The 26,638-nt window shown below is 31.4% G+C and overlaps 1 protein-coding gene across 2 annotated transcripts; it reads right to left on the reverse strand.

Annotated features, from left to right (window-relative positions):
• Window positions 1–3,141: 3,141 nt before the first annotated feature.
• Window positions 3,142–26,509, reverse strand: RpS9 (ribosomal protein S9). Of its 2 annotated transcripts, none has more exons than XM_035375878.2 (4): window positions 26,354–26,509; window positions 13,556–13,782; window positions 8,463–8,649; window positions 3,142–3,372 (listed from the first exon to the last, which is right to left on the reverse strand). In XM_035375878.2, exons 2-4 carry the CDS (start codon window positions 13,770–13,772, stop codon window positions 3,198–3,200), a joined length of 579 nt encoding a protein of 192 aa, XP_035231769.1. In that variant the 5' UTR covers window positions 13,773–13,782; window positions 26,354–26,509; the 3' UTR covers window positions 3,142–3,197. The 2 variants fall into 2 exon arrangements, with proteins under 2 accessions (XP_035231769.1, XP_035231770.1); XM_035375879.2 differs by having other exon boundaries at window positions 26,329–26,478.
• Window positions 26,510–26,638: the final 129 nt, after the last annotated feature.

Consider the following 26,638-nt stretch of genomic DNA (forward strand, 5'->3'; position numbering starts at 1 on the left):
TTCCTAGTAATGGTTAAAAATAAAAAAAAACTACTAGACCTGGTAGCTATGACATACAAGATAAAATACTAGCTTGAAAAAGCTTCTGAACTTTCCCTTTTAAATTAGTGATTTCCACTTTCTATCCTAAAAATAGTAACTGCTTATAATAAATCTGAAAACATACATAGCAAACTACAGAAGCTTAAAACACATTCATAATTTTCCCCTTATATGTTTGAACAAAGAACAAATGAAATCTATTATTAGAAGCACCACACCTTATCATACCTGCCTATTAAAAATTATTTTTAAAGGGTGGGGAAACCTGATTTTATTATGCTACAATAAAAGAGAGTCCAGAATTGATTCAAAACAGCATATTCATAAAAAATTAAGAGCACTAAATGGAGATAATGACATAAAATAAACAAAATTTAAATGCATAAGGTTACCTTTGAGTGAATAAAATGAACGAATGAAGCAGCTTAATTAAACTACTGAAAAAAGGACTATACACATTTATGTTATTACTCTCTTTCGTTAGCCCTTTTGCAGTTGAGCGATTAAGCAATTCTTTCTTCCCAAATACGTGCAGTATGTATCGGTTGTAAATTTGTAATGAGATTTCAGCTCATTGATGACTATTAAAAGGTTAATCAGATACAGACAAAATTCTTCCTCTGTATTCTTCAAAAATAATTTAAAACACAATATTTTTTAGTATACCTGGGCAATTCTGCAGACAAGTTGTAGGGTTTATATTTATTTTAACTAACATTTATTTTAAGCTATCTTTCCTGTCAAGCCTTTACTTTCCCCTAGAATTGCCAATGCCAGAGTATGTAAATTGTAGTAGAACGCGCAGTATATTCAAATTTTAGCAGAAGTAAGTTGAGTTTAAATAGAAGGGAAACGAGATTGTATGTGTGCTTCTTGAATTGCTAATATGAAGGTTGCTAGGTAGAAATTTAAGAACCGCGCGATTCGACGTGTGTGCTTATCTCGGCAGTTCGTTGAATTTTTCAACTGCTTAATCAGCAAGCTTGCTGAATCTCAGCTGTATTTTAGAACGCGGTTTAGTTAGTTACGATTTTAGAGCCTCGTAGGTAGTGATCTAGTTGTTTATTCATCCTGTCATTAATTTTTAGTTTCACAGTTCTGTTTTTGTTAAACCGCCTGGTAGGCGTAGTTTGTGAGCGTCAAGTGAACGCATCTGTTATTTTTAAAGTGGAATAAAAAGGGATTTAAACCCTTCTTATGAGTTTGTGTAATTTACAGTTCATAGCAGCCACTACCATAGTTGCTGACAAGTTGGGGCCACGCAACACTATAAAGTAAAATGAAGCCAGCAAATATAAATTTTCAGAGACCTAGATAACTTTTAGTTACGACTTATTTTTATAACAGTGCCTTTCAAATATAAAATAAATTATTTAGCATAATAGTTACTTATCAGCCAGAATATATTGTTTGTTGCTCTTGCTTTTTCATAAATACTGCAGTAATACTTGATCAGCTTTGTCATATAAACACTTCAGAAAGAAAGCTCAACTATTCATTACCATGTTTTTTTTATCTCATATAACTGAAGACAGGATACTATCTAGCTATAAAAGATAGCAGTGTTTTATTCAGTATGTTTCTTTTCCCTCATTAGTAGAAAACCAATAAAGAACATGAAGTTCCCATGGCAGCGTTGTGAGGATACATTAAGAAAAACCATTTACTATTACAATGTAATTTTAATCTAAATAAGCTGAAAACATTCAGACATTAATTACAATATAAGAATTTCTGGTATTTGGCAACTTAAACCATGGCTTAAAAGACTTTGTAGATTATTTCAGCACAGTGGCACAATAAATTGCATTCAATAATCAACACATATACTAATTTTAAAACTATATTTCTAAAAATTACTACGATGATTTTGATCAGAAACAGAAATAACTTTACGATCATTAAAGGTATCAGTTACATCATACCAAAGATTTTCTTCAATTCACAAAACAATACATTAAAATGCTTTAAAAGTGTTTTTCATTGCAGTGATAAATAAATTTCTATAATTAAAAAATAATCAGAATTTTCAATAGAAATACTTTAACACCAGAACGCAGCATCCATATAACACCCTCGCACAGTATAAAAAAAATTCGGCTTGCACTTTTTTTAATACATATAAGTAAATAAAGCAATAACTATCCATCAAAAAGGAAAACTCCAGAAATACACATACTAAAAATACATAAAAACATTTCATCCCCTTTTTTATTATTGTTGACCAAATACATTAAACAAAATTGCTATATATGTACTGTTCGGTCTAATAAATAAACTGAAAATTGTTACCGATATGTTAAGCGTTTAACTGAATATCAGCTGCAGAAACATACTATGCAATATCCCATCCTATACTTCACATTTTTATTTTTAAAGGTCCAAGAATAGATTATATAAAGTAATATCTACAACTAGCAATTTCCTTTCTTTGACAAAAAGAAATATAAGTGACTAGTACGACAGTACAACACAGAATAATGGTTCCCCCTTTTTGAATACCTTCTACAAATTCATAATCAGTAAAGCTTGAAATCAAAAGGCACTTGGTCAGAAACAAATTCTTAATTATGGGACAGGCATGATTTTTTTTTATGGAGGGGAGGGGGCTAAATAAGGTTCCTGATTCAATCACTGATATTCCCCTTTTCAATAATTTTATCATTTGAAAACAAAACTGAGAAAATTATTTGGCAGTTCTGAAAAGTTTTAAATTTAGAGGGAAAAAAGGCACAACGAATGAAAAAGGCACGTGGAACATTATATTCCACGTCTCAAATTATAACATAATGCACACAATACATTATTAGCTGTACATACATTTTATATAGAATAAATCAGTTTCTAAATCTTTTGAAAGAAAAGTACATTAGGGGAAGAAACATGCCAGTAAATATTATATATCAATATGTATCATTAATAAGTGCACTATATTTCACCTTTAAAACTATTTTAAGGAAAAAGGGGCAATGCATAAAGAAACTCAAAATCCAAAAGCAGCAAATCTTACAAGACATCTTCCCATTATGTCAGATAACTTTAATCAAAGCTCACATGAATGAATGTAAAGAAAAGCCTCTAAAACAAAACCATGGAAAACACATTATAGAAGATTTCTTTATTTGCTTTTTGAACAAATGGAAAAAATTACATGTCTAATCTTCATCATCTTCATCTTGAGCAGTTCCACCCTGAGCTTTCCTCATGTTCTTTCTCTTGACACGGCCTGCTCGCCCACCACCAAACGGTGATTTTAGAGAGAAATCTATATGTTTCTCAGAATCCAAACGAACAACAAATGACGGAACATTCACAACTTGTTTTCGTACTCTGTAACATTACAAAGGAAAAATGAATATTTGCAATAGCAATGCCAAGCACTGGTAATTTAGAAGACATCTGCATTATTATTAAACGGGCATTTAAGAGACAAAACTGAAAGGAATTTTAGAAGGATCTTTGGTACTTTCTGATTATCAGTGCCACCACCTAGCTCTTCATTAGGCAAAGCAGTTACGTGGCAATCCAGGCATGCGCATAGCACGTATATGTTTCTGTTGATAAGCAATAGCAAGTTTGTTTATGCAAAAATAGACAGATATGTACATGAAGAGAAAAACACAAAAAATGACCTTAAAAAGTATTATTATCAATGTTTTTTGTTTTCTAACAGCTTTTGTATGGAATTCCCGGTGTGCCGCCATTTTCAAACGGACTATTGCCTTTCAAGCATTAGTTTGATAAATTTAAGTTACCAACTATTCAGCAGGAAGGAATGGGGATAATCAGAAAGTACATTAAAAAAATTAGTTTTGACTCAGATGGTTAGAACTAATACCCCATCAAAACAATCTACAAGAAATTTGAAAACTATTGGTTCATTTGATGCACCTACACTTGAGTATAATTATAATATTCTACTTATGCAAAACCATAAGCTGCACCAAAATTATTCCTTATTAAAAATTATTTTAGGTCTTAGCTATCACTCATTATAATCTCAATATCTATATATATTCTGATGACAATAAAGAAAATCTGGATCTATATAATGCTTATAAAACAAATTATTTTGAGATGACCTTAATTGCAACACACCTACTAGCCAGAAAAACTAAAATAGCAAAATGAGTTAAACACGGTAACGTAATAAGACATTTTATACATAAATTTAGATAACTTTATTTTAGATTCATGAAAATATTTTCTTCTACAAGCAACTCCAAAAATTTATGTTCTCAGACAAAATGTTAAAAAAAATGTTTCTACACAGATTTAAGATATTTTCTTGTTCTAAAAATTAGGTATGCTTTTTTATGGCATATTTGAATGCCACATCATTTATCAATTTGATATATGGTAAAATGTTAATGGCAGAATTAACAACATAGAATATAATTTGGAACAAAAACTTCAGTTTTCTCTTTCTAATATAAAACAAAGCTTAAAATTTAACAAATATAAAACTTCCGTGCACTGTAGTATGCAGAGCACTGTGAACTTTTATTAAGGCATGACTGTTGAGTCACATACAGAAAACCCTTTAACCCATTAGCCGCTGGTGCTGCGTTGACGCAACAGTCAAAATAAATGGGTATATAAATATAACTACATAAGATATTTTATACCAGCCGGCAACTATTATTTTGTTTATAATAATTAATCTCATACTTTAAGCAAAATTTTCGACCAGGTATTTTTGCTGAAAGAATCGCCCTCTATATGAGTGATCTATTTTTAGTCAACGTCATCTTTTATCAGAACATTACACCAGTCAGATGTTTATATTTGTGTTGGGAAGGAAGGGAATACAGGTGTTGCGCTGACACAATGTCTTTCACTCATTCCTTTCGATGTTCTGGTTGTTTAAAAATGTCTAGGACGAGGTATCTTACATCAGAAGAAGCCCTTCAAAAATTTTTTGAAGAAGCAGATGATGATAATGTTAATAATGACCAGAATAAAACTGATATGATTGTTGTTTCCCCAGAAATTGCAGAAAGTAGTGACAAAGAAGAAAGGAATGGCAATGTTTTAAATAATGATATTTTACCAAATGATACTGCTGGGGAAGTTGAAATTCACGTAAGAAGTAATTTTCAGCCTTCTAAAAGCAGTTATAGTCATACTAAAAAGTTTAAAAAGCAGAAGACTGAAATCTTGAACCCTTTTGTGAAAATGTGTCCTTATTTTATTGTGGATAAAAAAGGAACTGTTAGTTATGTCTCAGGAAGAACATGAAGAAAGAGATAGAAGAGAAATTATAAAAGACAAAATACAAGGTAAAACTAGTACGCAGATTTTCGATTTTCTTTTACTCTCTTCTCGTTGAAGAGACAAATATATATGCTCAGAGAAAAAAAAAATGCCCAGAATTTATTGCATACAGGATATCATTCTTTACCTCAAGAAAATATTTATTGTTCTTTTGACCATTTCTGTTCCTGTTGTACATGAATCGATATCACGTTTGCAGTACAGGAATATGAAGCAGAATTTGCATTTGACAATAACAACCCTGATTAAAATAACTCTCTTTTTTTTTTTAACGTTCCAAACTTTCAACCACTATTTAATGTGTTCAGATACATTAACAATTACCAGATACTACTACTACAAAATAAAATTACTACAATATTTACATTAAAAAGTCATGTATGAACATATAATTTAAATCAATTCATTTAGCACTGCTAAGAGAATGAAAACGGACCAAACTGACAGCTCACTCCAACTTTATACATAGATCAAACTTGTCCTAAATCCATAATTTTAACAAAACATTGGTAGGAACATATCTACATTTTAAACTCAAAATATTAAACTTTCCCCCCATTCACTTTCCACAACATTCAAAATTCATAGGCTCACATACACAGAAGTTGCCAAATTTTCAGACTGTTTTAAAATACTGCAACCATATGCAGGACAGTTTTTTTCTTAAGGCAACACTGCCCTTTTCATGTCCACTCTTTATGTTACGAACTAAGTTTCAACGTCTATATATATTCTGCCTAAACTCAAACGTGTTGCTGTGATTTTTCCATAGTGGGTGGTAAAATATCTACAGGAATACAGTATTTCGCCATAATATTGTTAAAAGGAACAATTATTCTGAATCTATTCTTAGAGCAATCATCATAAAATTTCCACTAGAACAGGGAAAAAAAAAAAAAAAAAAAAAAAGTAACATTTATTAATAGATTTTCATTTGAGTAAAAAAGTATGAATAGAAAGAAAATGTACATTTATTAATTACAGATAATTTTTAATACAGTTTTTTATATTATTTTGTTTTAAAATATAAAATAGCAATTAAACCCTTCCGGTTTCGAATTTGAATAAGTTGCAGAATTATTTTTTCGGCAGAAATCTTTTGGCTATTGCTTTTAGCATTGATTGAAAACTGTCTTCGCCATTAACAGCTTTAGCTTGTCTATAACAGTTTTGCCAGCAATTGCACTCTTCGACGTTACATTTCCAGAAGATTTGCTTTCCAAAATACAGTTTCATTTAATGAGAATTTTTACAAGTACGTTCGTTCAGTATAATTCCATATCCCTGCAACAATTCAACAGCATCTTTTTCACTCGCAGGCAAATAACAAATACACATAGTTAAAAGTTTTTCAGGGCATTCAATCTAACCAATAAGAAAAATAATTTCTTTACGAAAAACTATGTATAACACGTAGGGTTGCCGTAAGTAGGGGCGCCAAATTTGGCGATTTATGCGAATTTTGGCCTTGTTGCGTTAATACGTAAGTACCCAAACGTGTTTCTGTGTTTTTTCCATAGTGGGTGGTAAAATATCTACAGGAATACAGTATTTCGCCATAATATTGTTAAAAGGAACAATTATTCTGAATCTATTCTTACAGCAATCATAAAATTTCCACTAGAACAGAAAAAAAAAAAAAAAAAAAAAGATAGTAACATTTATTAATAGATTTTCAATACCTATTTAAATATAAAATACACATGCAATAAAGTTTGACTTTTAGAATTTATTAAAAATTACCAAACTTCACCCAAATGGTTGTGATAATACAAGCACCTCAATTCATATAGAATGAACCCTTTCTTAATCATTCATAACAGCAATAATAATTTTTGAAAATGTAAACAAATACTGAAACTGATTGTTGCACATCCTTTGCCACGGCATGCTGCAGTTGGGTGTCGCATATGCACCAGTCCTAAATGTCGCTAACAGCCAGGTGATGCATACAATCATTCTCAAACATTCATGTTCTTTTAGAATTTGTTTTAAATCACTAGATGGAACTCCATATCCACTACAGTTATATTATTTTAAGATATACATTGTTGACCTTGTGCCCATGAAGTACTTTCTGATTCTGGCGATTCGTTTAGATGTACGAGCAGATCATACAAAAGTAAACAAAAACCAGCTGATCCACAGTTGGCCTTATGTGAGATAAATGTTGAACAGTTTCTGATGTTCTGTTCATTCGAGCCCATGAGTATTTTGACATTGAAAATTTTAGATTTAAAGAATAGCGATTTTGACATCGTAACTTTTGCAGACTGAAATGGAAGTTTGTTTTGCTTTCACTTCACAATCCAGCAGAACAATGACTACTATTTCATGAACTTGATCTGTCAAGAAACTGAAACGTATGAAACTTATGAATTTACAGGAATTGCAGAAGTAAACCTCACTCAAAGTTATGGAAATAAAATTGATTTTTTCACCTTCTTCCGTAATGATACGAACATAAGAGTTGAAGAAACTAACAAGTTCTGCAAACAAGACGAGTGAAAATCCATCTTCATTTAAAATCAACATACTCCTCTTATGTGCCTAAAATGAGAGGATTCCCAAGATTAATTAATTATTCTGCTGGGATGGGATAATTAAAAAGTTCGACCTGAAAATGTCTTTCACAACTAATGAAATGATTGCGATTATCACACATTTTCTCCTCTCTGAATAATATATGCTATAATATTTATTTGATGATATATTTTTATTTTTAACATATGTTAAGATAGATTTTTAAACAAGTTTTTCAGCAAGATGAGCAAAATATTTTATTTTGCATTTAGATTCTAATTAAATTTTTTTCAGAATCTCTCGAAATTCTGTTTTTATGGTTATGTTAGTATTACATACTATCACAGAAAAAATCAAAACAATAAAAATAATATTTTTAATGAATTTTTTTATAGTTAGGCCTAGTGGCGCAAATATTCCGTGTTGCAAGATTGTACAACACACTGTCTCTAAGCTGAGTTGCGCTAAGCAGCATGCCATCTCATAAGAGGATAAGCGTTGATGCATATATGATACACCCATCCTGAAGGGGGTTATTCCACTTACAACTAAAATCATGAATTATCATATTGTAGGGTTCACAGTATATTTGCTACAAAATAGTGAATGTAAACACCTACCGTATATGCCTCTGACGTATTAAAACTCTGGCATGATGTATACTTTTAGCAAGACCTTGTTTAAATACTTGAGTCTGAAGTCTTCGTTCCAAAAAATGTTCCACACGTAAACCCAATACATAATCAAGCTTCATTCTGTTTTCATCTAATACACCAATTCTTACCAGACGACGAAGCAAAGCATTACCTAGAGAATAAATACGAAATCAATAAATTTTGAGATTTACCTCAGACAACAACAACAACAACAACAACAACAAAAAAAAAAAAAAAAAAAAAAAAAGTGCAATTTTGGAAATCAGAGGATAAGTTCTTTCAGCACATTTTCTGTTACCAGGCTGCTGAGAGACACTGTGGTAAGCATTTTAGCGAATTCTAAAACTTCACAGAATACAGTGTTAAGAATGTAAAATTAACACTAACTAAATGCTTAATAACAAATTCTCATACAGCTAAGTTTATTTTAAAATTTGCAGGGACAACAGCTACTGTCAGGTTTGGTTTGCTTATTTGATTATGGCAAAGCATACTCGGACTATCAGCCTATAGGAGGGAAAGCCTTCACTAAAAAGATTTTCAAAAGGACACTGCTGACATTTGCTACACATCATATTAGAGCATGTTAACTAATTATGGGTTTCCTTTTGTCTATGAATGTTTACTGGCATACTGATTGAAAGAACAAAAAATGAGACTGCACATTGGCTTTGAATGGGATTATAGATGTTGGAGAAAATGAAGACATATTTAATTTTTTAAGTTCTTTGCTACAAACATTTATTTGTAATACAAAGAACATTTTGAATACGGTTGTATATTTTCAAGCAATGTTGTGCACTTTCTGCTCTTGAACTAGGTAGAAATGTCTTTTTATACATTATCTTTTATTTTATAATTTAAGGAAAAAGGTTTTTAAACATGTAATGTATTGTCTAAACAACAATTCAAGTCGTCAGCTGAATGTTTTTAAATAGTTTGAATTCTGAAACTATTAGTTCAATTGCCTGGAACATAAAGATATGGTTAATGCAAACTACACCAATAGTTCCAAGACTAATTTCTTTAAACAAATTTCAAAGAAGCTAGCATATGATAAGTAACAGCATTTACTTCTATGATATTTTAAACTTGCATTTACTAACACCCTGTCTGCTTACAGATGAAACTTTCCATGCAACTAACCATTTTCTTCCATCTAGAGTTTGTTTCTCAACCTTTTGACTAGAGCGTACCATCTAAACAAAAAATGAAAACTTTTAGTACTACCACTACCATTCTTGAAAAAAGCTCAGATCGCATAAATGCACGAGTGTTAGAGAAAAAAAAACTCAATCAGTATATTGGGTTTTAATTTTTGAATTAGTTAAAAATTATTTCAGGGTTGCCACTCAAACAAGAGATTGAAATTCCCTTAATTTTCAGGTGTATTCTAAAAAAATTCCAGGCCTGCCTGTTGGCTGTGCTGAGAAGTAAATTAATTATGGTACCACTTGAAAACACAAAAATTTGCCAATGACTTATATAAGAAATTTAGAACTAATTTTCACAGACCAAAAATTAAAATTAATAATTAATAATTTTCAAATAATCCTATAAATAAAGGAAAAAAAAAGAATTTAAAAAATGTTAAAAACAAAACTTCTCAAACAAGCAATACTCCAATTCAAATCAAAATTTTACATTTAAACAAATAGCATATAATTCAAAGAATTTAAAACTTAAGTGAAATGATAAAATTTTGATTTGAATTTTTCACTGAAGTATTTAATTATTTCCTTTAAATTTCTTTAATTTTTTTAAATATGGGTATTGCTTATTTGAAAAGCGTTGGTTTTAACATTTTTAAAACTTTTTTCTGCATTTATAGGATTATTTGAAATTTATAAAGTATGAATTTCAATTTTTGGTGTTTGTGAAAAATTAGTTATAAATTTTTTACTTTATATCTTTATCGGTAATTTTTCAGCAGCTTAATATGCGAAATTAGGCATGTTTATATTTTGTTTAAAAAATTGTTTTGTAATTATATATATAATTCCCAAAGCATTACTATTATAACTATAATACATGTTGTTTTCTCTACTGAAGACCGAGATTAGAATCTGACCAATCTGGATTAAAAAATGTCTTTTTTTACAGATATTATGCAGCTAAACAAAAGAAAAAATCTATTCAATTAAATTTTAACATAAATTTAGGTATTTTATATTTATTTAGCAGAAAAATAAGCAAAAAAGTATGTGAATTTAATTTCATGATAGTATGTTGTGATTACAAAGGGATATTGCTAGAATTTGTTTCAGGATTATGCCAGAGAAAATTGCCTGAAATTTGAAAGCATTATTGACTAATAACAACTAAATTTAGAGTGAAGAAGCAATATTAAATGATACGAATAACATTAAAGTTAATTACTTAAAAACTGATTTACAATACTCAATGAAATGTTGGCAAATATATTAAATGGTTAGCCTAGAATGACCGATTATTATTATTATTTTCATTTTACTGCAAAATCACAAATAGGGTATTTATTAAAAAGGAAGAAAAAAAGGGGTTTAAAAGATTTTGGGGTAAAATCCTAGTATACGCTATAGCCTTGGCACGATTTTCAAAATTGTCACCAAATCCCGTGTGTACTGTACATGGAGGTTAGAATAGAGTAGTACATGGAGGCTATTCTAACCTCTATGGTACCCTATACTAGGATTAAACCGATTTTGTTTTATACGAGAATGAGAAGATATTTTCTTTAGTTCAACATGCACGCACTGCACATGCACAAGTCACTAGATTCTCGAGGTTACTGGAAACCAAATTTAGTGGAAACTTGCTTTGCCTTTCTAACAGACAATCTGATTGGAGCTGCAAAAAATTGGCTTTATCTCTGCCTGTTGCTCGAATGATGCTCACGGGATACGGAATTCCCCAAGAATGTGGTCGCTTCCAACATTGGTGCAAAAATCGCTTGTGGGGGAATCATCGTATTGCCTTACTATTCCAGATTTTGACTAAAACACTTAAATTTTCTGACTTCCTCGGCAGCGTGGCAACCCTCTTATTTGCTTCTTTGCGTACCACCGGTTGAGAACCACTGATCTAGAGTATATCTTTACCATGGGTCCAGAAGTTGAGAAAAGAATAGCAAGAAAATTTTGCTACAAAGTGGAGAAAAACAGCAGTGGAGATAATTAGATAATTGACTAGAAAGCAAACCAGGAATAATTGCTTTTTTTATGTTGAGCGGACGAAAACTCACTGAAACGTTCAACAATCATTACTGAAAAAATTACAGCAATCTATACCTTTTTGAAAAGATCCCATCAGTGACGATATTTTAAAAAGGTATAACAGACAGACTACTGAAGAAAATTTAACGCATTAGGCCACCCTAAAAAATTACTTCTACTGCATTAAAACTTGCAATCAAACATTCCTATTTTTGCCAAGCAGTTTCAAAATATATCACAAATGTCAATCATACTTCCACCAGACTTGGCATCTACAAATGCCTATAAAAAGATGTAGGCATCTACAGATGCCTACATCTTTTTATAAGCACTGAAGCAATTAAGAAAAAAATAAAGACTTGATTATACTAAAAAATGAGTTCTACACATAATAAAGATAAAAAAGCTAGCATATTATGTTCAAGTTCTGTCTCTGCACAAATTTAGTCCTAAAATGTTTTTGCTGCACTGTATGCTTTTCAAATAGAGCTGCATTCTTAGTTTCTACAAACGCATAACAATCTCTAATAAGATAAACCAATTTTATTTATTACCAGAAATTAATGATTAAATCCTATATAAAACTTCATGCACTTAAATATAATGTAGTAAGAAATAAAATATAACAAAGATCACGGTTGCCAGAAAGAATAGTTGCTTCATCATGCAGAAAGCAAATTCACTTTGTCACATCTACCTTCATCATTTGTTGTTTACACTTACAGTTCTCTGCCAAAATAAAAACCATGACTCATACATATAGTTAAGCATTTTCTAACATCGCTAATACTAGCAAATAAAACAGGCAAAAAAATATTAATCTTTCTAAAGTGGGGTGAGGGCAAAACTCGGAGAGAGTTTTTACTTGGCATGATTTCGATTTAGTTGTGGTTTCCAACCGTATGTTTTCTTTAGGAAAATATAGAGCTTTATTTCAGTGATTGTAACGAGTGTGAATTTTGTACAGACAGAAGTTTTTTTAAAATTTAATTTTGAAATATTGTGCATATTTTTAAAAGTTTTACTGCTTAATATTTGAAAGAGGTTAAAAGTTGTTGTTGGTGGGAGAATGTTAAATTTCAGATGAAGTGTAGTTATTAATTTATGAAAGTTTTCATTTAATTTTATTTCATGCATGGGGCAACCGAGTGATGTGTAATGTTTAAAGTGTTGAGCGAAAGTGATTCAGTGTGTTAAATTCCACGACGATAGTAACTTGTATATATTAGCGAGTTTATGATGCATCCACTGTTAGTCACTTTGAATATATTTACTTAATTGACAATTTTTTATGCAAGTGAGAGATATCTGGTATTATTTTTGTAATTTTGAGTTTCATGTTGAGAATTGAATTTTTTGTAATTTATTTTAAATTTATGTTTTAGTTTGTAGTAGTTTATGCTTGTGTTGTATTTAGCTTCATCTATGCCATCATAGCGATGTTAGATTTTACTTCGCTGTTTCTTTTTGCCAATGGCAAATTGTGAAATGAAACGACAGTGTGAAGTTTGACATCAGACACGAAATGTGTTTGGCGACAACTTACGTCACTTATGGATGATTAGCCAAAATCTTAATTTACCCTATGCAAAACATTCAAAAAAATTAAATTAAAAAAATATTGGGAAGGCATGATAAAGCAAACTAGAGAAATCTTTTCACCAACTTTAAAAAGAAATAATATAAGATTTCAGCTACACAGGAGAAAAACCAAATGAACAATTTCTCTACCATTTTTTGTTTCAGTTTGTCTAATCTTTAAATTAAAAAAATTTTAAAAGATTTACAAAAATGTGAACTGACAATATTAACATTGTTAGTTGAAAATCCTTAAAATCTTTTAAATAAAATTTTAAGAAATACCTTCAAAAAGTCTTCTAGTATCTTTTTCATCAAGAGTAAGCAATTCCCGAGCAGCTTTCCGTATTTTGGCTAATGTATACTTCACTCTCCAAACTTCACGCTTGTTTCGGAGTCCAAAATCTCCAATAAACTTCAATTCTTGGTCAAGACGCTCCTTTTCAAAAGGACGACGTGGGGTTACATATGTTTTACTATGAACAGTTGGTATTCGAGGCATCTTTCAAACCCTAAAATAGACATACAGAGATGAAATAAAATATCCATATTCACATATTTTGTTAAGTACTTATTAATGAAATTACATTAAAAAAATAAGCATAAAAATTTACAGCAACATCAAGGATTTTTATAATAAAGGGACCTTCCAGATTAAGAGTTAACCTTTACATGCCAATGTTCCCAAACTGTGCCAGCTGATAAAAACACATGGAGATGTTCTCAATTTCTGTACACTTTTAATAAAATTTTTGGTGATATGTTGCACTGTCTTAGAGGTTTCATTCATTTCTTTTACAATTTGACTGGCACTGAGATGAACATTTTGTGTATCATTTAGCAAAATATTTTTTATACTTCAAATAGAAAATAACCATCGTCTTCAACTTAAATTCCCACAACTACTTGAATGTTCCTCTATTAATGTTTCAAAACTGAAACAACTGGACTAAATTAATTTATGTGACTTTCCCCCTATGTTAGACTCAAGACATAAGAAATACAACTGATTTTTTTAAATCAATTAATTAATACTGCATTGGTTACAAACTTGAATGCATCTGCAGCAATTAAACAGATATATTTCAATTTTCACGCAAAAATCCATATTAAAAAAATCTGTTGTGTACACCACGACTTCCTTGTACGGAATATTAAATTATATGCATTTTTTCTTGCATTTCATTTAAACTTATTGGAATGAATTAAATCTACTTTGTCGAAAGCACATAAACCACAATAGAATAAATGCACTCTTTAAAATTCACTACATTTGTTTACCATAGCGATATTGTGGTACTAGGTTCACTTAACAGTATTATATTTCGTTCATATTATAACTCAGAATGCACAAAATTTATATCATTTAAAGAAATATCTAATCGTTGTTACATGTTCTAATCAAATACTATAATAAAGCTAGAACGATGTATAAAATAAATTAAGTGAACAAAACAAAAAAGAAAGAGTTTTTTACAGACTATTGAGTATTTCTCATTCAATTAATTCAATTCTCACTTCGCGACAAGGTAAAAATACATAAAAACTCAAAATATCTGTATTAAAAATTACGAAGTAAATCTTAAACACTTATTTCCTCGAAAAAATTCCAGAAAGGATTAAGCACGACTTAATTGGCAATAATAAAAAAGGCGTTATCTTTGTTGTTGCGAAGCTTAGTTTTTCTAGACTGGCAACAAATCTACTATTCTGCTGTTTCACATTTACACAAATATATCTGCCATGTTTTTTAAAACATAACCGCACTTAAACACCTTTTAAATTGTTGATAATTGTACAAATATTGTTTCCAGATTTACAAAAGGGATAAAAACCTTAACCGGAAGATAAAAAAAAAAAACATAATTCAATCATTTTTAAAGCAAAAAATGTACAATTTACAAATATATAAGAGTAAAGAATCTGAGATCACTGAGCCGGCTAACAGAGTGGATATATATATTTATATACGTTTGGTGCGGCCGTTTGCAACCAAAATACGAGGTGCACATCTACATGTCATAGCAGTCCTATATACAAAATTTCAACGTTCTGAGGCTACTCGTTTTTGAGTTATGCGAGATACATAAAAATTCTCTTCAGAATTCATTTTAAAGCACTTCTATATTTTTTTGGGAGGAAAAGAGTGTTTTATTCTGTCCTTACGTACAGATATCACGGAAATACATCGTTAAATTGCATTCGATAACGGTCAAAATGGATATTTTCGTTGAAATATGGTGCCTGAAACTTTCCGTGATTACAATACTTCCTTTTAACTTTGTACAAGAAAGTAAAAATGAAATGGAATGCTGTATAATTGTTCCCTTTAACGCTTGCGTGCTGACTGTCATACATACATGCCAGGAAGAAATGCATTCATTTCCCATCCCCCACGCCAGTGTTTGCTTGTTCACCTCTGGTCATCCCAAATTCGTGCCAGTGTCCCAGAATGCTTTAAAAACCATTAGATCACATTCTGTGTCTATTACTTTTGAATTAAATAGAGCTTTAGGATCCTGACCTTTAATTTAATCACATTCTGTTAAATGTTGGTGTTATGGGAGAGGAGGGAAAGCACATAATGTAAACTCAGCTCTTTAACTTGCTACCTCATATGAACATCCGTGTTCCTGCAATGCTTTCGAATCTTTTTTTACGTCTATGGATTCTTTTAGGGTTACTATGTGGGGTTCTGTTTTGCCTTGCATTGCTTTTACCACTTATATTTCATGTACCTCCCTTTTTATTTTGGAAAGCCTCAACTTCAGTTTATTATGACAAAAAAGTTTCACTTATCAATTGAAGGATATACTCGCATGGTAAATGAGGCAATCAGTGAATGGCTAAGAGTGGTGATTTATTTTCTCAAGACTTCGAGAGCGTTATTTCCAGTGATTCTCACACAGACATTTGTGTGACTGAGCTCACTGAGTGTCAGCCTTCCAGTTAATGCAAAAGACTTACTTCTTTAATAAAGAGTCTTTCTTCTATATTTTTATTAATTTAAAAGTTTACTAACATGTTTTATAAATCAAAATTTTGGAATAAGTGCAACAGTGCTTCTGAAATCTATTTCTCAACGTAAATAGTTATTTACATATTCTTGTAAAAGAAAAACAATTATTATATGCTAATTTAAACATGCGATAGCTTAAGTAATAATCTAAAACAGTACCAAAAATTGTGATCTTAAGCCATAAACTTTTTTTTATTTCTTTTCTTAAAATTAGGCTTAGTGGATATCCATCCCAAAGGAACGTCTTAAAACAAAAGAGCGCTATCTCGAAAGGGTTAAGGAGGTGGGTTGGCAGGAGAGGTTAACAGAATAGAAAGTACGGGAAAACTCGGATAAGTGGCACTTATAATTTTTTCCCCATCTTGAATCGCGAAAAATCGCCATATCTTTGGGAGGAATTTTTTGACGCCAAGAGGAAAATGGCATCAAAAGGCGCTTTGCAAAAATTCCCTCTTCAGCCCACTATCGGGGGGAAAAGTTCTGCTGGGCGAAAATCGCGTAAGGCAAAGTGCAGCGTTTGCATTGAGATGATAAACCATTTACATAGAATAAAATGTAAACAATTAGTTATTGTTGTGATTAAGTAATTTCATGAGCCTTCAAGGATATTCCACGCTCTGGACCTTGCCATCTGTTCACCATCTCTGTTGCCATTTTGCACTTTTATTGTCGGAAATGATCTTTACAACAGCGATCATTATCCCATTTTTGTGTCTCTTGCACGAAGAGGAGCAAACCCCATGTCGAGACTCCCTCAGTTTATACTGGACAGGGCAGTTTTAGAACTCTTCTCTTTCGTTACAGAGCTGACAGATGAAATGGTAGAAGATGTGCATGTTGATGATGCTGTTGAAGCTGTTATTAATAGTATTATTCAGGCAACCATGCTTTCCATTCCTAGAACATCAGGAAAAATACTAAAATATACGAAACAATGGTGGAATTGTTACTGCATACTTGCCAACCTATGACACTCAAAAATCAGATTTTTTTAAAGAAATCAGGAGATTTTTTACAATGTTAAAAAGACTTTTTAAATGATAAAAATAGTTTTTAATAATGAATTAACTTTAAATGGTAACTAATTCTTAAATGCAAGCAACACAAAGATACCTTACACATAAAAAACATTTTTTTTACTTGCATCGTTTGGAAGAAAAAAAAAAAAAAAAAAAAAAGAGAGAGACACTTTAATCAGTTTTCGTACAAATGTTATAAACAGTGGCAGATTTTGCTTTCTTTAAGAAAGAAACTTCATAGTTTTGTTGATAGCAATTGCCACGTAGGCCTGCTTTCGCTAATAAAAGTTTTCCTAATATGTCATCACTAATATTAAATCTAAATTTAATCCTCTTACACTCTGCATTACTATGTGGAACTGTGAAGATGGCCAACATAATTCTAGATAGTTCACTATATTTTACAATTCCATCAGCACCTTTCAGTTTTCCAATTAAACTCCACTGGGTGTCAATCCTAGCTGATTTTATAACTTCATCCAAGTTTTCTAATTGTAAACTGCTGTTATGCAGCTGTTGGAACTGTTTCAATTTTCCCTTTCTTTAGAACTTCTTTCAAGATAATAAATATCAACAATGTGTTCATCCACATTTATAAGTTTTAATAATTAGCTGTGCTATATTAAAGCCTGTCGAATGTCCTTCTAGAGTGGGGACAGAAAGTAAACTTCACTCCATTTCTGAAACCTCTGCATTTAAAAAAAAAAAAAAAAAAAAAAAAAAAAAAAAAAAACAACAATTGGATACAGTTTTGAATCGGTATTATTGCTCCATCCGTAAAGAGATCCGACCACCTGCACTTAACGACTGAGACCAGCGATGTCTGTGTAGAGTTGTCAATGTTCACAGACAAGCAACACTGTGGCAAATAACCGCAGAAATCAATGTGGGATGTACGTGGGACATGTCCGATAGGACAGTGCGATGAAATTTGTCTTCCTTGGGATGTGCCAGCAGAAGACGACTCGAGTGCCTTTACTGACAGCATGACATCACCTGCAGCGACTCTCGTGAGCATATCGGTTGGTCCCTAAACGAATGGAAAACCGTGGCTTGGTCAGATGAGTCACGATTTCAGTTGGTAAGAGCTGATGGTAGGGTTCGAGTGTGGCGCAGACCCCATGAAGCCATGGACCCAAGTTGTCAACAAGGCACTGTTCAAGCTGGTGGTGGTTCCATAATGATCTGGGCTGTTTTCACATGGCATGGACTCGGTCCTCTGGTGCAACTAAACCGATCATTGACTGGAAATGGATACCTTCAGCTACTTGGAGATCACTTACAGCCATTCATGGACTTCACGTACTCAAACAATGATGGGATTTTTATGGATGACAATGCGCCATGTCACCGGGCCACAATTGTTCGCAATTGTTTACAACATTCTGGACAATTCCAGCGAATGATCTGCCACCTAGACTGCCCGACATGAATCCCATCAAACATTTATGGGACATCATCAAGAGGTCAGTTCGTGCCCAAATCCCTGCACTGTCAACACTTTCACAATTCTGGACGTCTACAGAGGCAGCATGGCTCAATACTCCTGCAGGGGGCTTCCAACGACTTGTTGAGTCCATGCCACATCGAATTACTGCACTTCACCAGGCAAAAGGTAGACCGACAAAATATTAGGAGGGATCCCCAGACTTTTGTCACTTCAGTGCATATTTAAATATTAAGCAGAAAATTTTAAAATTTTCATTCTGATTAGAAGTGTAATTAATTTATTTAGAAATTTATTATCTGTAAAAACACATGGGATAATGTGAGCCATTTGTACGGAAAAGGAGTATATTTTGTAATTTCCTTGTATAAAAATAAAAGAACCTTATTCTAATTACAAGTGTAATTAATTTATTTAGAAAATAATTCCCCCAAGCATACTGAGACAGTTTATTTCTACTATAAACTGAATTGTCCTAAAAGGTTTCTTTTGTGGTTATTTATCTTTAGATTGAAGATGACTTGGTATACACTTCGTGACTAAGGGTTCTTTTGTTAGGAGCTAGAAATGATATTTGAAACTTTCACACCTCTTTTTTATTAATAAACAAGGAGAAAGAAATTTTGTAAATCTGAAATGGAATGTGGCATTTTAGCCGGTGAGCTAAGGTTTTGAAAGTGTTAAAGTAACAAAATTGTAACTAACCTATTATAGCAACTCAGGTTTGGCACTGTTTCCCACATATCTGAAAAAAAGCTGCTAAGAGCCACTTATTTAAAACTGTCCAGCAACCAAATATGAACCATAAATCTGCGAAAGCCGGCATTGACCTATTAAACATAATATTAAGTATCTGCTGTCCCTTGCTTCATAATAAGAAATGATAAGAGGAGGCATGGAATTTATACTCATGTCCATAAATTAAGGATAATGCAAAATCAGGCAAAGAAAGAGTTAGAAGCAAAACTAATTTGACTTATTAGTAAAGCTTATTTATTAAACAAAAGATAAAGAGCCAAAAAAAAAAAGATGCTATATGTTTGATATTACTAACAAAATTAGCGATTTTTTCTCCCTGGAGCAAATTAGAAAAAAAAAAAAAAAAAAAAAAAAAAACATTTACAAAAAAACAATATTGCATGGTTGGTATGATTGTTAATACATTGTATGTCTCCCAGACGATGCAATACAGTCCGTACAACGCCTAGGCATGCTGAGTCAAAGCCTGGAGATGACTCTGGGCAATTCCAAGTTCGTCTGATACTTCCAGTTGAGTACGCCCACATTTCACACAGCCGATAATTCTACCACGTAAAAAATCATCCAAATGCGTCCTTTGTGTCATAACTATTTGGTTATTGCACTAAAATGCTTATAAAGCACCTGCGAACAATTTTACTTCTTTGCCTGTATTCCTTATATATCACTCTCGTCATTGTGACGTACCATCGGTGTCATCTGGTTACTTCCTGAAATTTGCATATGATTCTTGAAGATGCGTGTAGTGATTTTACAGGTGATATATTTATTTTAGAGTTCGATTTTCGAGTGACTCTGAATTATCCTTAATTTATGGACATGAGCGTACGTGAAGATGCCACAAATATAGCTATCACTGCTGGTACGCTTACAGATACAATAACTTGCAAAAAAGAAAAAGTGCGTGTGTGTGGAGGGAGAGACCAGCTTCCTCATCCAAAGTTTTGAGAAGTTTCAATTACACAGCAAGAAAGGTTGGGCCTGAGTTAACTGCAATATATTACAGAAGATAATCAAAATAAATGTTCAATGTGGGGTAATTGCCAAATCTAAATGTAATGACTAAAAAAAGGTCATGTTGATTTCTTTTTTGTTAAGTTAAATTTAATGTATTTCTTGTGTAACCTTCACATCCAAAAATTTTGGTAGGTTAAAGCAACCATCATACTCAGCCATTACAACTGCCAGGTTTAACTGTTCAATCAATAACATGCAAATTCAAATACTGAAAAAAGGTATATGTGGTTGATACTCTTAACAAATAATAAACGCTTATAGAAAAACTTTCATTTACACCTAAATGATTTTAATTTAATTCAAACCTACCTTTAAAAATGAACTTTTTACTACTTTGTTTATTATGCAAGTCATTCCATTTTTAAATCTAGAACAGCGAGCAAAATAAATGGCAGAGGTTCCCAAGTAGGAACTTCAGGCTAGTAAAAGATGCAGTAACTGGTCATTTTAAAGCAGCGTTTCTCAACTCCCAGGGGTGTACAACATGGGGAAAACAAGATGTAACAGTGGACTCTGAAAGAGAGACTACACAGAAAAGATAAACTGGTACTAGTCTTATACAGTCAAAAGTCATTAATCCGGACTCGTCGGGACTTTGGCGATTCCGGATTATCGATCATCAGTTTAAATCTGGTAAGACGGCATGCAGAAATTATAAAATTAAAAATATGAAACCATAATTTACGAAATAAAGAACAATTATAATCTCAAGGCTATCAAAATTTACAAAAAAAAAAAAGGCACAGCTTTAGTATTAGTCCTTTTTGGCGAGAAATTTGTTTGGCGACATTTTGGAGCGATAAATGAAAAATTATGATAACCCTAAATACTGAGCTTCAAACATGCCGCCATTTCTGTCCACGTAACTTTAACGAATTTGATAGGTATCAGAGCTTTGATGGCAGGAGGAATAAATTGTGTGTTTTTCTTCAAGTTACTTTTGTGTTAGGAAAGCACAACATTTAAAATATTTTTTAAAAAGCCAAATTTTTGATAGTTAAAACTAGTGCTTTTAATATTACATCACATGACTCTTGACATTTTTTCATATGTCAACTCTGCATATTATTATAAACGCCAACCCCCCCCCCAAGGGAAAAAAAAAACACATTTTCAGTAGCATGAGGTAAACTCTTGGTGTTTCCTTTGCTAAGGAGATAAAATTACCATGGTCTAAAAATACATGTATACCTCATATTAGAACTATAGGGATGTGTAATTGCATGAATTCATAGGTTCAAATCAGGTTTCATTATTGCTTTTATAATATTTTCATAATTTGTCTGACTATAAAAAATATAATGTTGCTTAGATTATGGAATATATTGCTTATAATTTAGAGTTCTCAAATTTTGTAAATCTTACAACCTAACAGCTGTATATGAATAACCTTCTTTAAGTATTATTACTTTCATTAATAGTATGTTGACATAACAGTCAACTTTTTATTTTAAATTTTATGCAAATTTTCTACATTACTTAAACATTTTATCTAACAGAAATCTGAATTTTTTGTAATAAAAACTCTATAATAAAAGTAAGAGTACAATTTATATATAAAAATTTGACTACATGGCAAGCACTTAGATACTGATTTCAATGTCTTTAAATGTTATTATCATAAAGTTTAGATATATTCTTATTAAGTTAAGTTATACTTTTATTCTATTATAAAGTTTAGATGTACAGAACAGAAGGGACACTTTGTACTTACGAGTCGGTCAACCACTTGTGGCAAGATAACTTATGATAACAATTAAGTTCAAATGTAAAATTTAAATTCAAATAAATTTGTAGCCCAAAGGCTGCACAAATCAATTTAATGCAAAGTTGGTTAAAAACTTAACTGGCATGGAATTCAACTATCAGCAATTATAATGCAAGGCTGAAGACTACAAATCTTTTCTTATCTAGCAACCTATTAATGTGGCCTCAAAAGGCAAAAAACAGTTTGTTTTACAAAATAAAAACTTCATTTGGATTCTGATGAGAAAACGGATGGAGGAAATTGACAGTAAAGATCCCAAGAATAAAATAACTCTGGTTACAAAATAAAGGAACGTTACAATATACTTTGTTCCCTGATTAATTATTCAGTACATGAAATAGTGTAATGCATTTTTGTTTGCATCACATACAAATTATTTAGTTTATTTAAATGCTTTCCAAAACTGACAGGATTTTGCAAACATATTGACCATATTTTTTTACCTATAGATGTAACACTTCTTCTCTTCAGAAGTAAGATTTAGAATTAGGAAATAAGAAAATAAGAGAGAATTATGAATAGAAAATAAATACATATGCTGGCTAGCAGAAGAAGGATGCCTTCATAAAGTACTTTTTAAGAGAAACTGGCTCAGATTCACATTACATCTACGGAAAACTACTAAAACTCCCATATAGCCAGCCTGAACTACCACTGTTCAGTGGCTATCACTCCACCACTAGTGGATTCCAATGACTTCGAATTTTTCACAGAAATCATCATTTACGATGATTGTTGTATTATTACCATTGGTACAAAATTTACTCATTATGATAATTTAATTTTAGCTTTTAAATTATAATCATAAATTACTTGTAATAAATTGAGGGATTAAAAAATACAAATTTCTTAATATTTTTACCATTTACAATATTTAATCATAAAAAATATTTCTAACACTGGTACAAAACTTGCCCATTATAATTGAATTTGATTTCCTTCACTTAGAAATATTTTTTTATTTTCTTTTAATAACATAATCTAAGAAACTAAAGTAATAGTATATACTAGTTTGAAATGCATTTATTAACCTTTTGTAAATTTCATTATTCATAAACATAAAAATTAACCTTTTGTAAATTTAAAATATTAGCTAATATATAATAAAACATTATATTTTGTAATTAAAAATATTAACATTTTGTAAATTTCATTACTCATAACATAATAATTGTCATAAATTCATTTATAGTAGTGTTTCAAGAATTTATCATAGCAGTACTAAAAATATTGAAAATTAGAGAAAGACTGTTTATTCTGATTAAGAGCTTATTTTTTAGGATTGTTATTTAGTCTAGATCGGGTTTTGTTGACAATCCGCCATTTTTTTCCGATCTTCAAAACCGGGTCTACCTTGGCGACCGAAGTTTGTCGCCAAATGAAAAAATTGCCAAAAGGACCAATACTAAAGCTGTTCCAAAAAAAGCTTAATATTTATTTGTTTACTTTATCAAACATTTCTTTCATAAGTTGTTTAAGTTGCTTTGTTTTATGTGATAATACTTTCTCTTTAATTCCATAAACAGACATTCTTCAGTTACAAAGTTCCGCTGTTCAAGTCCTATACTTGATGTGTTGAGAATACAGACTAATTTGTCAATCTAAAATTTTTCGTTTTCAATAACCTCTGTGTAACTTTTTTCACTATTGGAAGCGGATTATAACGAAGAGGAATTTGATTTAAATCATCAAAGACGGAGTACATCGAGATGAAATACTACATTTATTAAGGAATTATAAGCGAAATAAAATAAAAACATCTGCCCTGAAGATAAGGATAGTGCTGACAGATCAACTTCCAATTCATTGTGCGCCGCAGCGTTTCTCCCCTCAGCCGCAGAGCAGCGTAAAATTGATAAATAGATTTCGGAATGGTTAGAGAAACGAAAGATATGCCTTTATCCATTTTTTGCAGCAATTCGACTTTTTGTTTAATGGACTTTGAAACATACTTTCGCCTTGCAGATCCTTCACATATTAGTAAATATATATCGGAAATTCTATTTGACATAATCGAAAGTTCAAGCTTACTTTTATAAAATTGCTCTAACAGTCTTCAAAAAATAATAAGCCGGATCCAATTCGAAGATTAAGGAACAATGCAATCTGCAAAATGAACTGAATTAGATAATTTTAGCTTAGCTTATATGTCAGTTACACATTGAACGTGCATGCGCAGCCGTAAAGGTCTTACGTGCATGCGTGGAAAGTTTGTGGCTTTGAGGTCTGGATTATGGGTGTCCGAATTAACGACTTTTCACCGTATAAGCCCTCAGATGAATGGCATCGTCAAATGTGGCAATATACGTTTTGTACTGATTTTTGGCACGATGTTGTTTGTATGGCACCACTTTTGATGTCGAAACGTTAATGGAACACATGACATTTGTCGGAAATGTTCAAACTAAAGGTAAAAATTTTAATATATTTTTTTTAAAATATTTTGTGCAAACATAATGTTAAAAGAGAGGAAGAAAATGCTGTGGGTATGTCACACCCAGCACGAGAAATGCCGGGTTAAGAATTGTATTTTTTTAAGGTAATACTTCTCGAGCAATTTAGTTAATGGCATTCGTTTTTGATAAAAAAGGGAGGGGTCTTTTTCAGGACCATCATAATATGAAAAAAGAAATGAAGTATTGCTAGATACAAGTATAAAATTTTTTTAAAACTCTTTTAAAATAGCAGAATTACAGTTTACTTTTCAATGGTAATCTACTTACATATGCTTCCATCATGCTTTCCTAACCTGAGTTTGTTATTAAATAGCATGTTTAAAGAGCTACTTTTATGTTGCACATGCTTAATGTCCTGCTTTTCTGCTAATTGGATTAACTGCACTAAGTGTTATATTTAACAAGCTAATATTGATTTACACATGCTTAATATGTTTAATCAGCTAATTTTGAGCCAAATATATGCTTGATATTATGCAATGCACAATCATATTCAACATCCTAAATTTGACTCGGTATGCTTTATTTCAAAACTTACCACATATCCATAAAATCGTTACTGTTGGCAAGCATGTCAACAAAAAAAGCCAGTGTCGCCAAAGGGTTCTTTATGGAAGAAAACCCCCAAGTTCTTACTAACAAAGCTTTAAGGGTTGTGTTTTCACTGTTTGGTACATTTTGCAGATATAGTCATACATCATATTAAAAAAAAAAAAAAAAAAAAAAAAAAAAAAGGGTTCTATTGCCAACAGCTTCCTTGCGGAAGAAAACTCAAGAGCTTCTGGGTACTCGTTGTTCGGCATATTTTGCAGATACAGTAATATATCATAATTTCATATACTTATTGAAGGCATTCCAAAATATACTGTGTAGTCAAAAGCACCATCATTGTTTTCAACAACTTTTCATGGATGTGATGACCATCAAGTAAATGATTATACCACAAAACATTTAATGATTCACACTGCAAGTTTTTTAGAGAGTTCCTCTTTTATCAGATTCAAAAGCCAAATATATCTCGGATAACACCTCAACTGAATTTTACCACACTTTTTCAGTTTAAGCATATAACAAATTAAAGTAAATTTCATATAATTAAATAACTAATCATTCCTATTTCCTAAATACAAAGAAATACCACATTAAATACGAAATTTTTTAATACCGCAAAATTAGGACATTTCAAATGAGATTTCGTTTTTCGCACCATGGTAAAACTGCCTTGACAATGGATAGCTTTGACTACAAAATCAACAAGGTATCTTAAAAATTAATCAGGCAAATATGACGTTTTTAAAATTTAGGGCTTGTGCGCTACATATGCATGCATTAAGAGCAAACTAAAATACTTATTCCTACAGAAATAAGAAAAAAGTACTGTAGAGGTAATCAGGTTTGAAAACTCAACCACTACATTAAAGAGATCTGAAAATTTGTACTCAACAATCATACAAGATTAGGCTTAACGGTATAATTCTGCTCGCCACGTGCAACACGGTAAGATACATCACTTTAAATACACATTAAAATCAAATATATGTTAAGAAATGTTAGAAAATAAATTATTATTTACCAACTATCAATCGGAAATATCTTACCAAACAGTTAAGCCTTCATTAAATATAACAAAATCACGCACAAAACCCACACCGTAGATCTACAAAGCCCGAATTTAGAGATCCGATGATTGCCAACTTGTTATCCATAATGTACTCGTGTCGAGCATAGCGGTTAACCGAATAGCTAAAATGAATTTTCTTTCCTTGCTATTTTAAGGTTTACAAACACAAACCTTTAACAAAAATTTCGTCTTTAAAAACTTATTGAAATTATTTCGTAATATGAAATTGGGAATTATTACTAGTACAAATATTTAGTACTTG

This window comes from Stegodyphus dumicola, chromosome 8, assembly GCF_044657685.1.
Source record: "Stegodyphus dumicola isolate Sdum_Otavi_A_Nest chromosome 8, ASM4465768v1".
Taxonomy (NCBI): Eukaryota; Metazoa; Arthropoda; class Arachnida; order Araneae; family Eresidae; genus Stegodyphus; species Stegodyphus dumicola.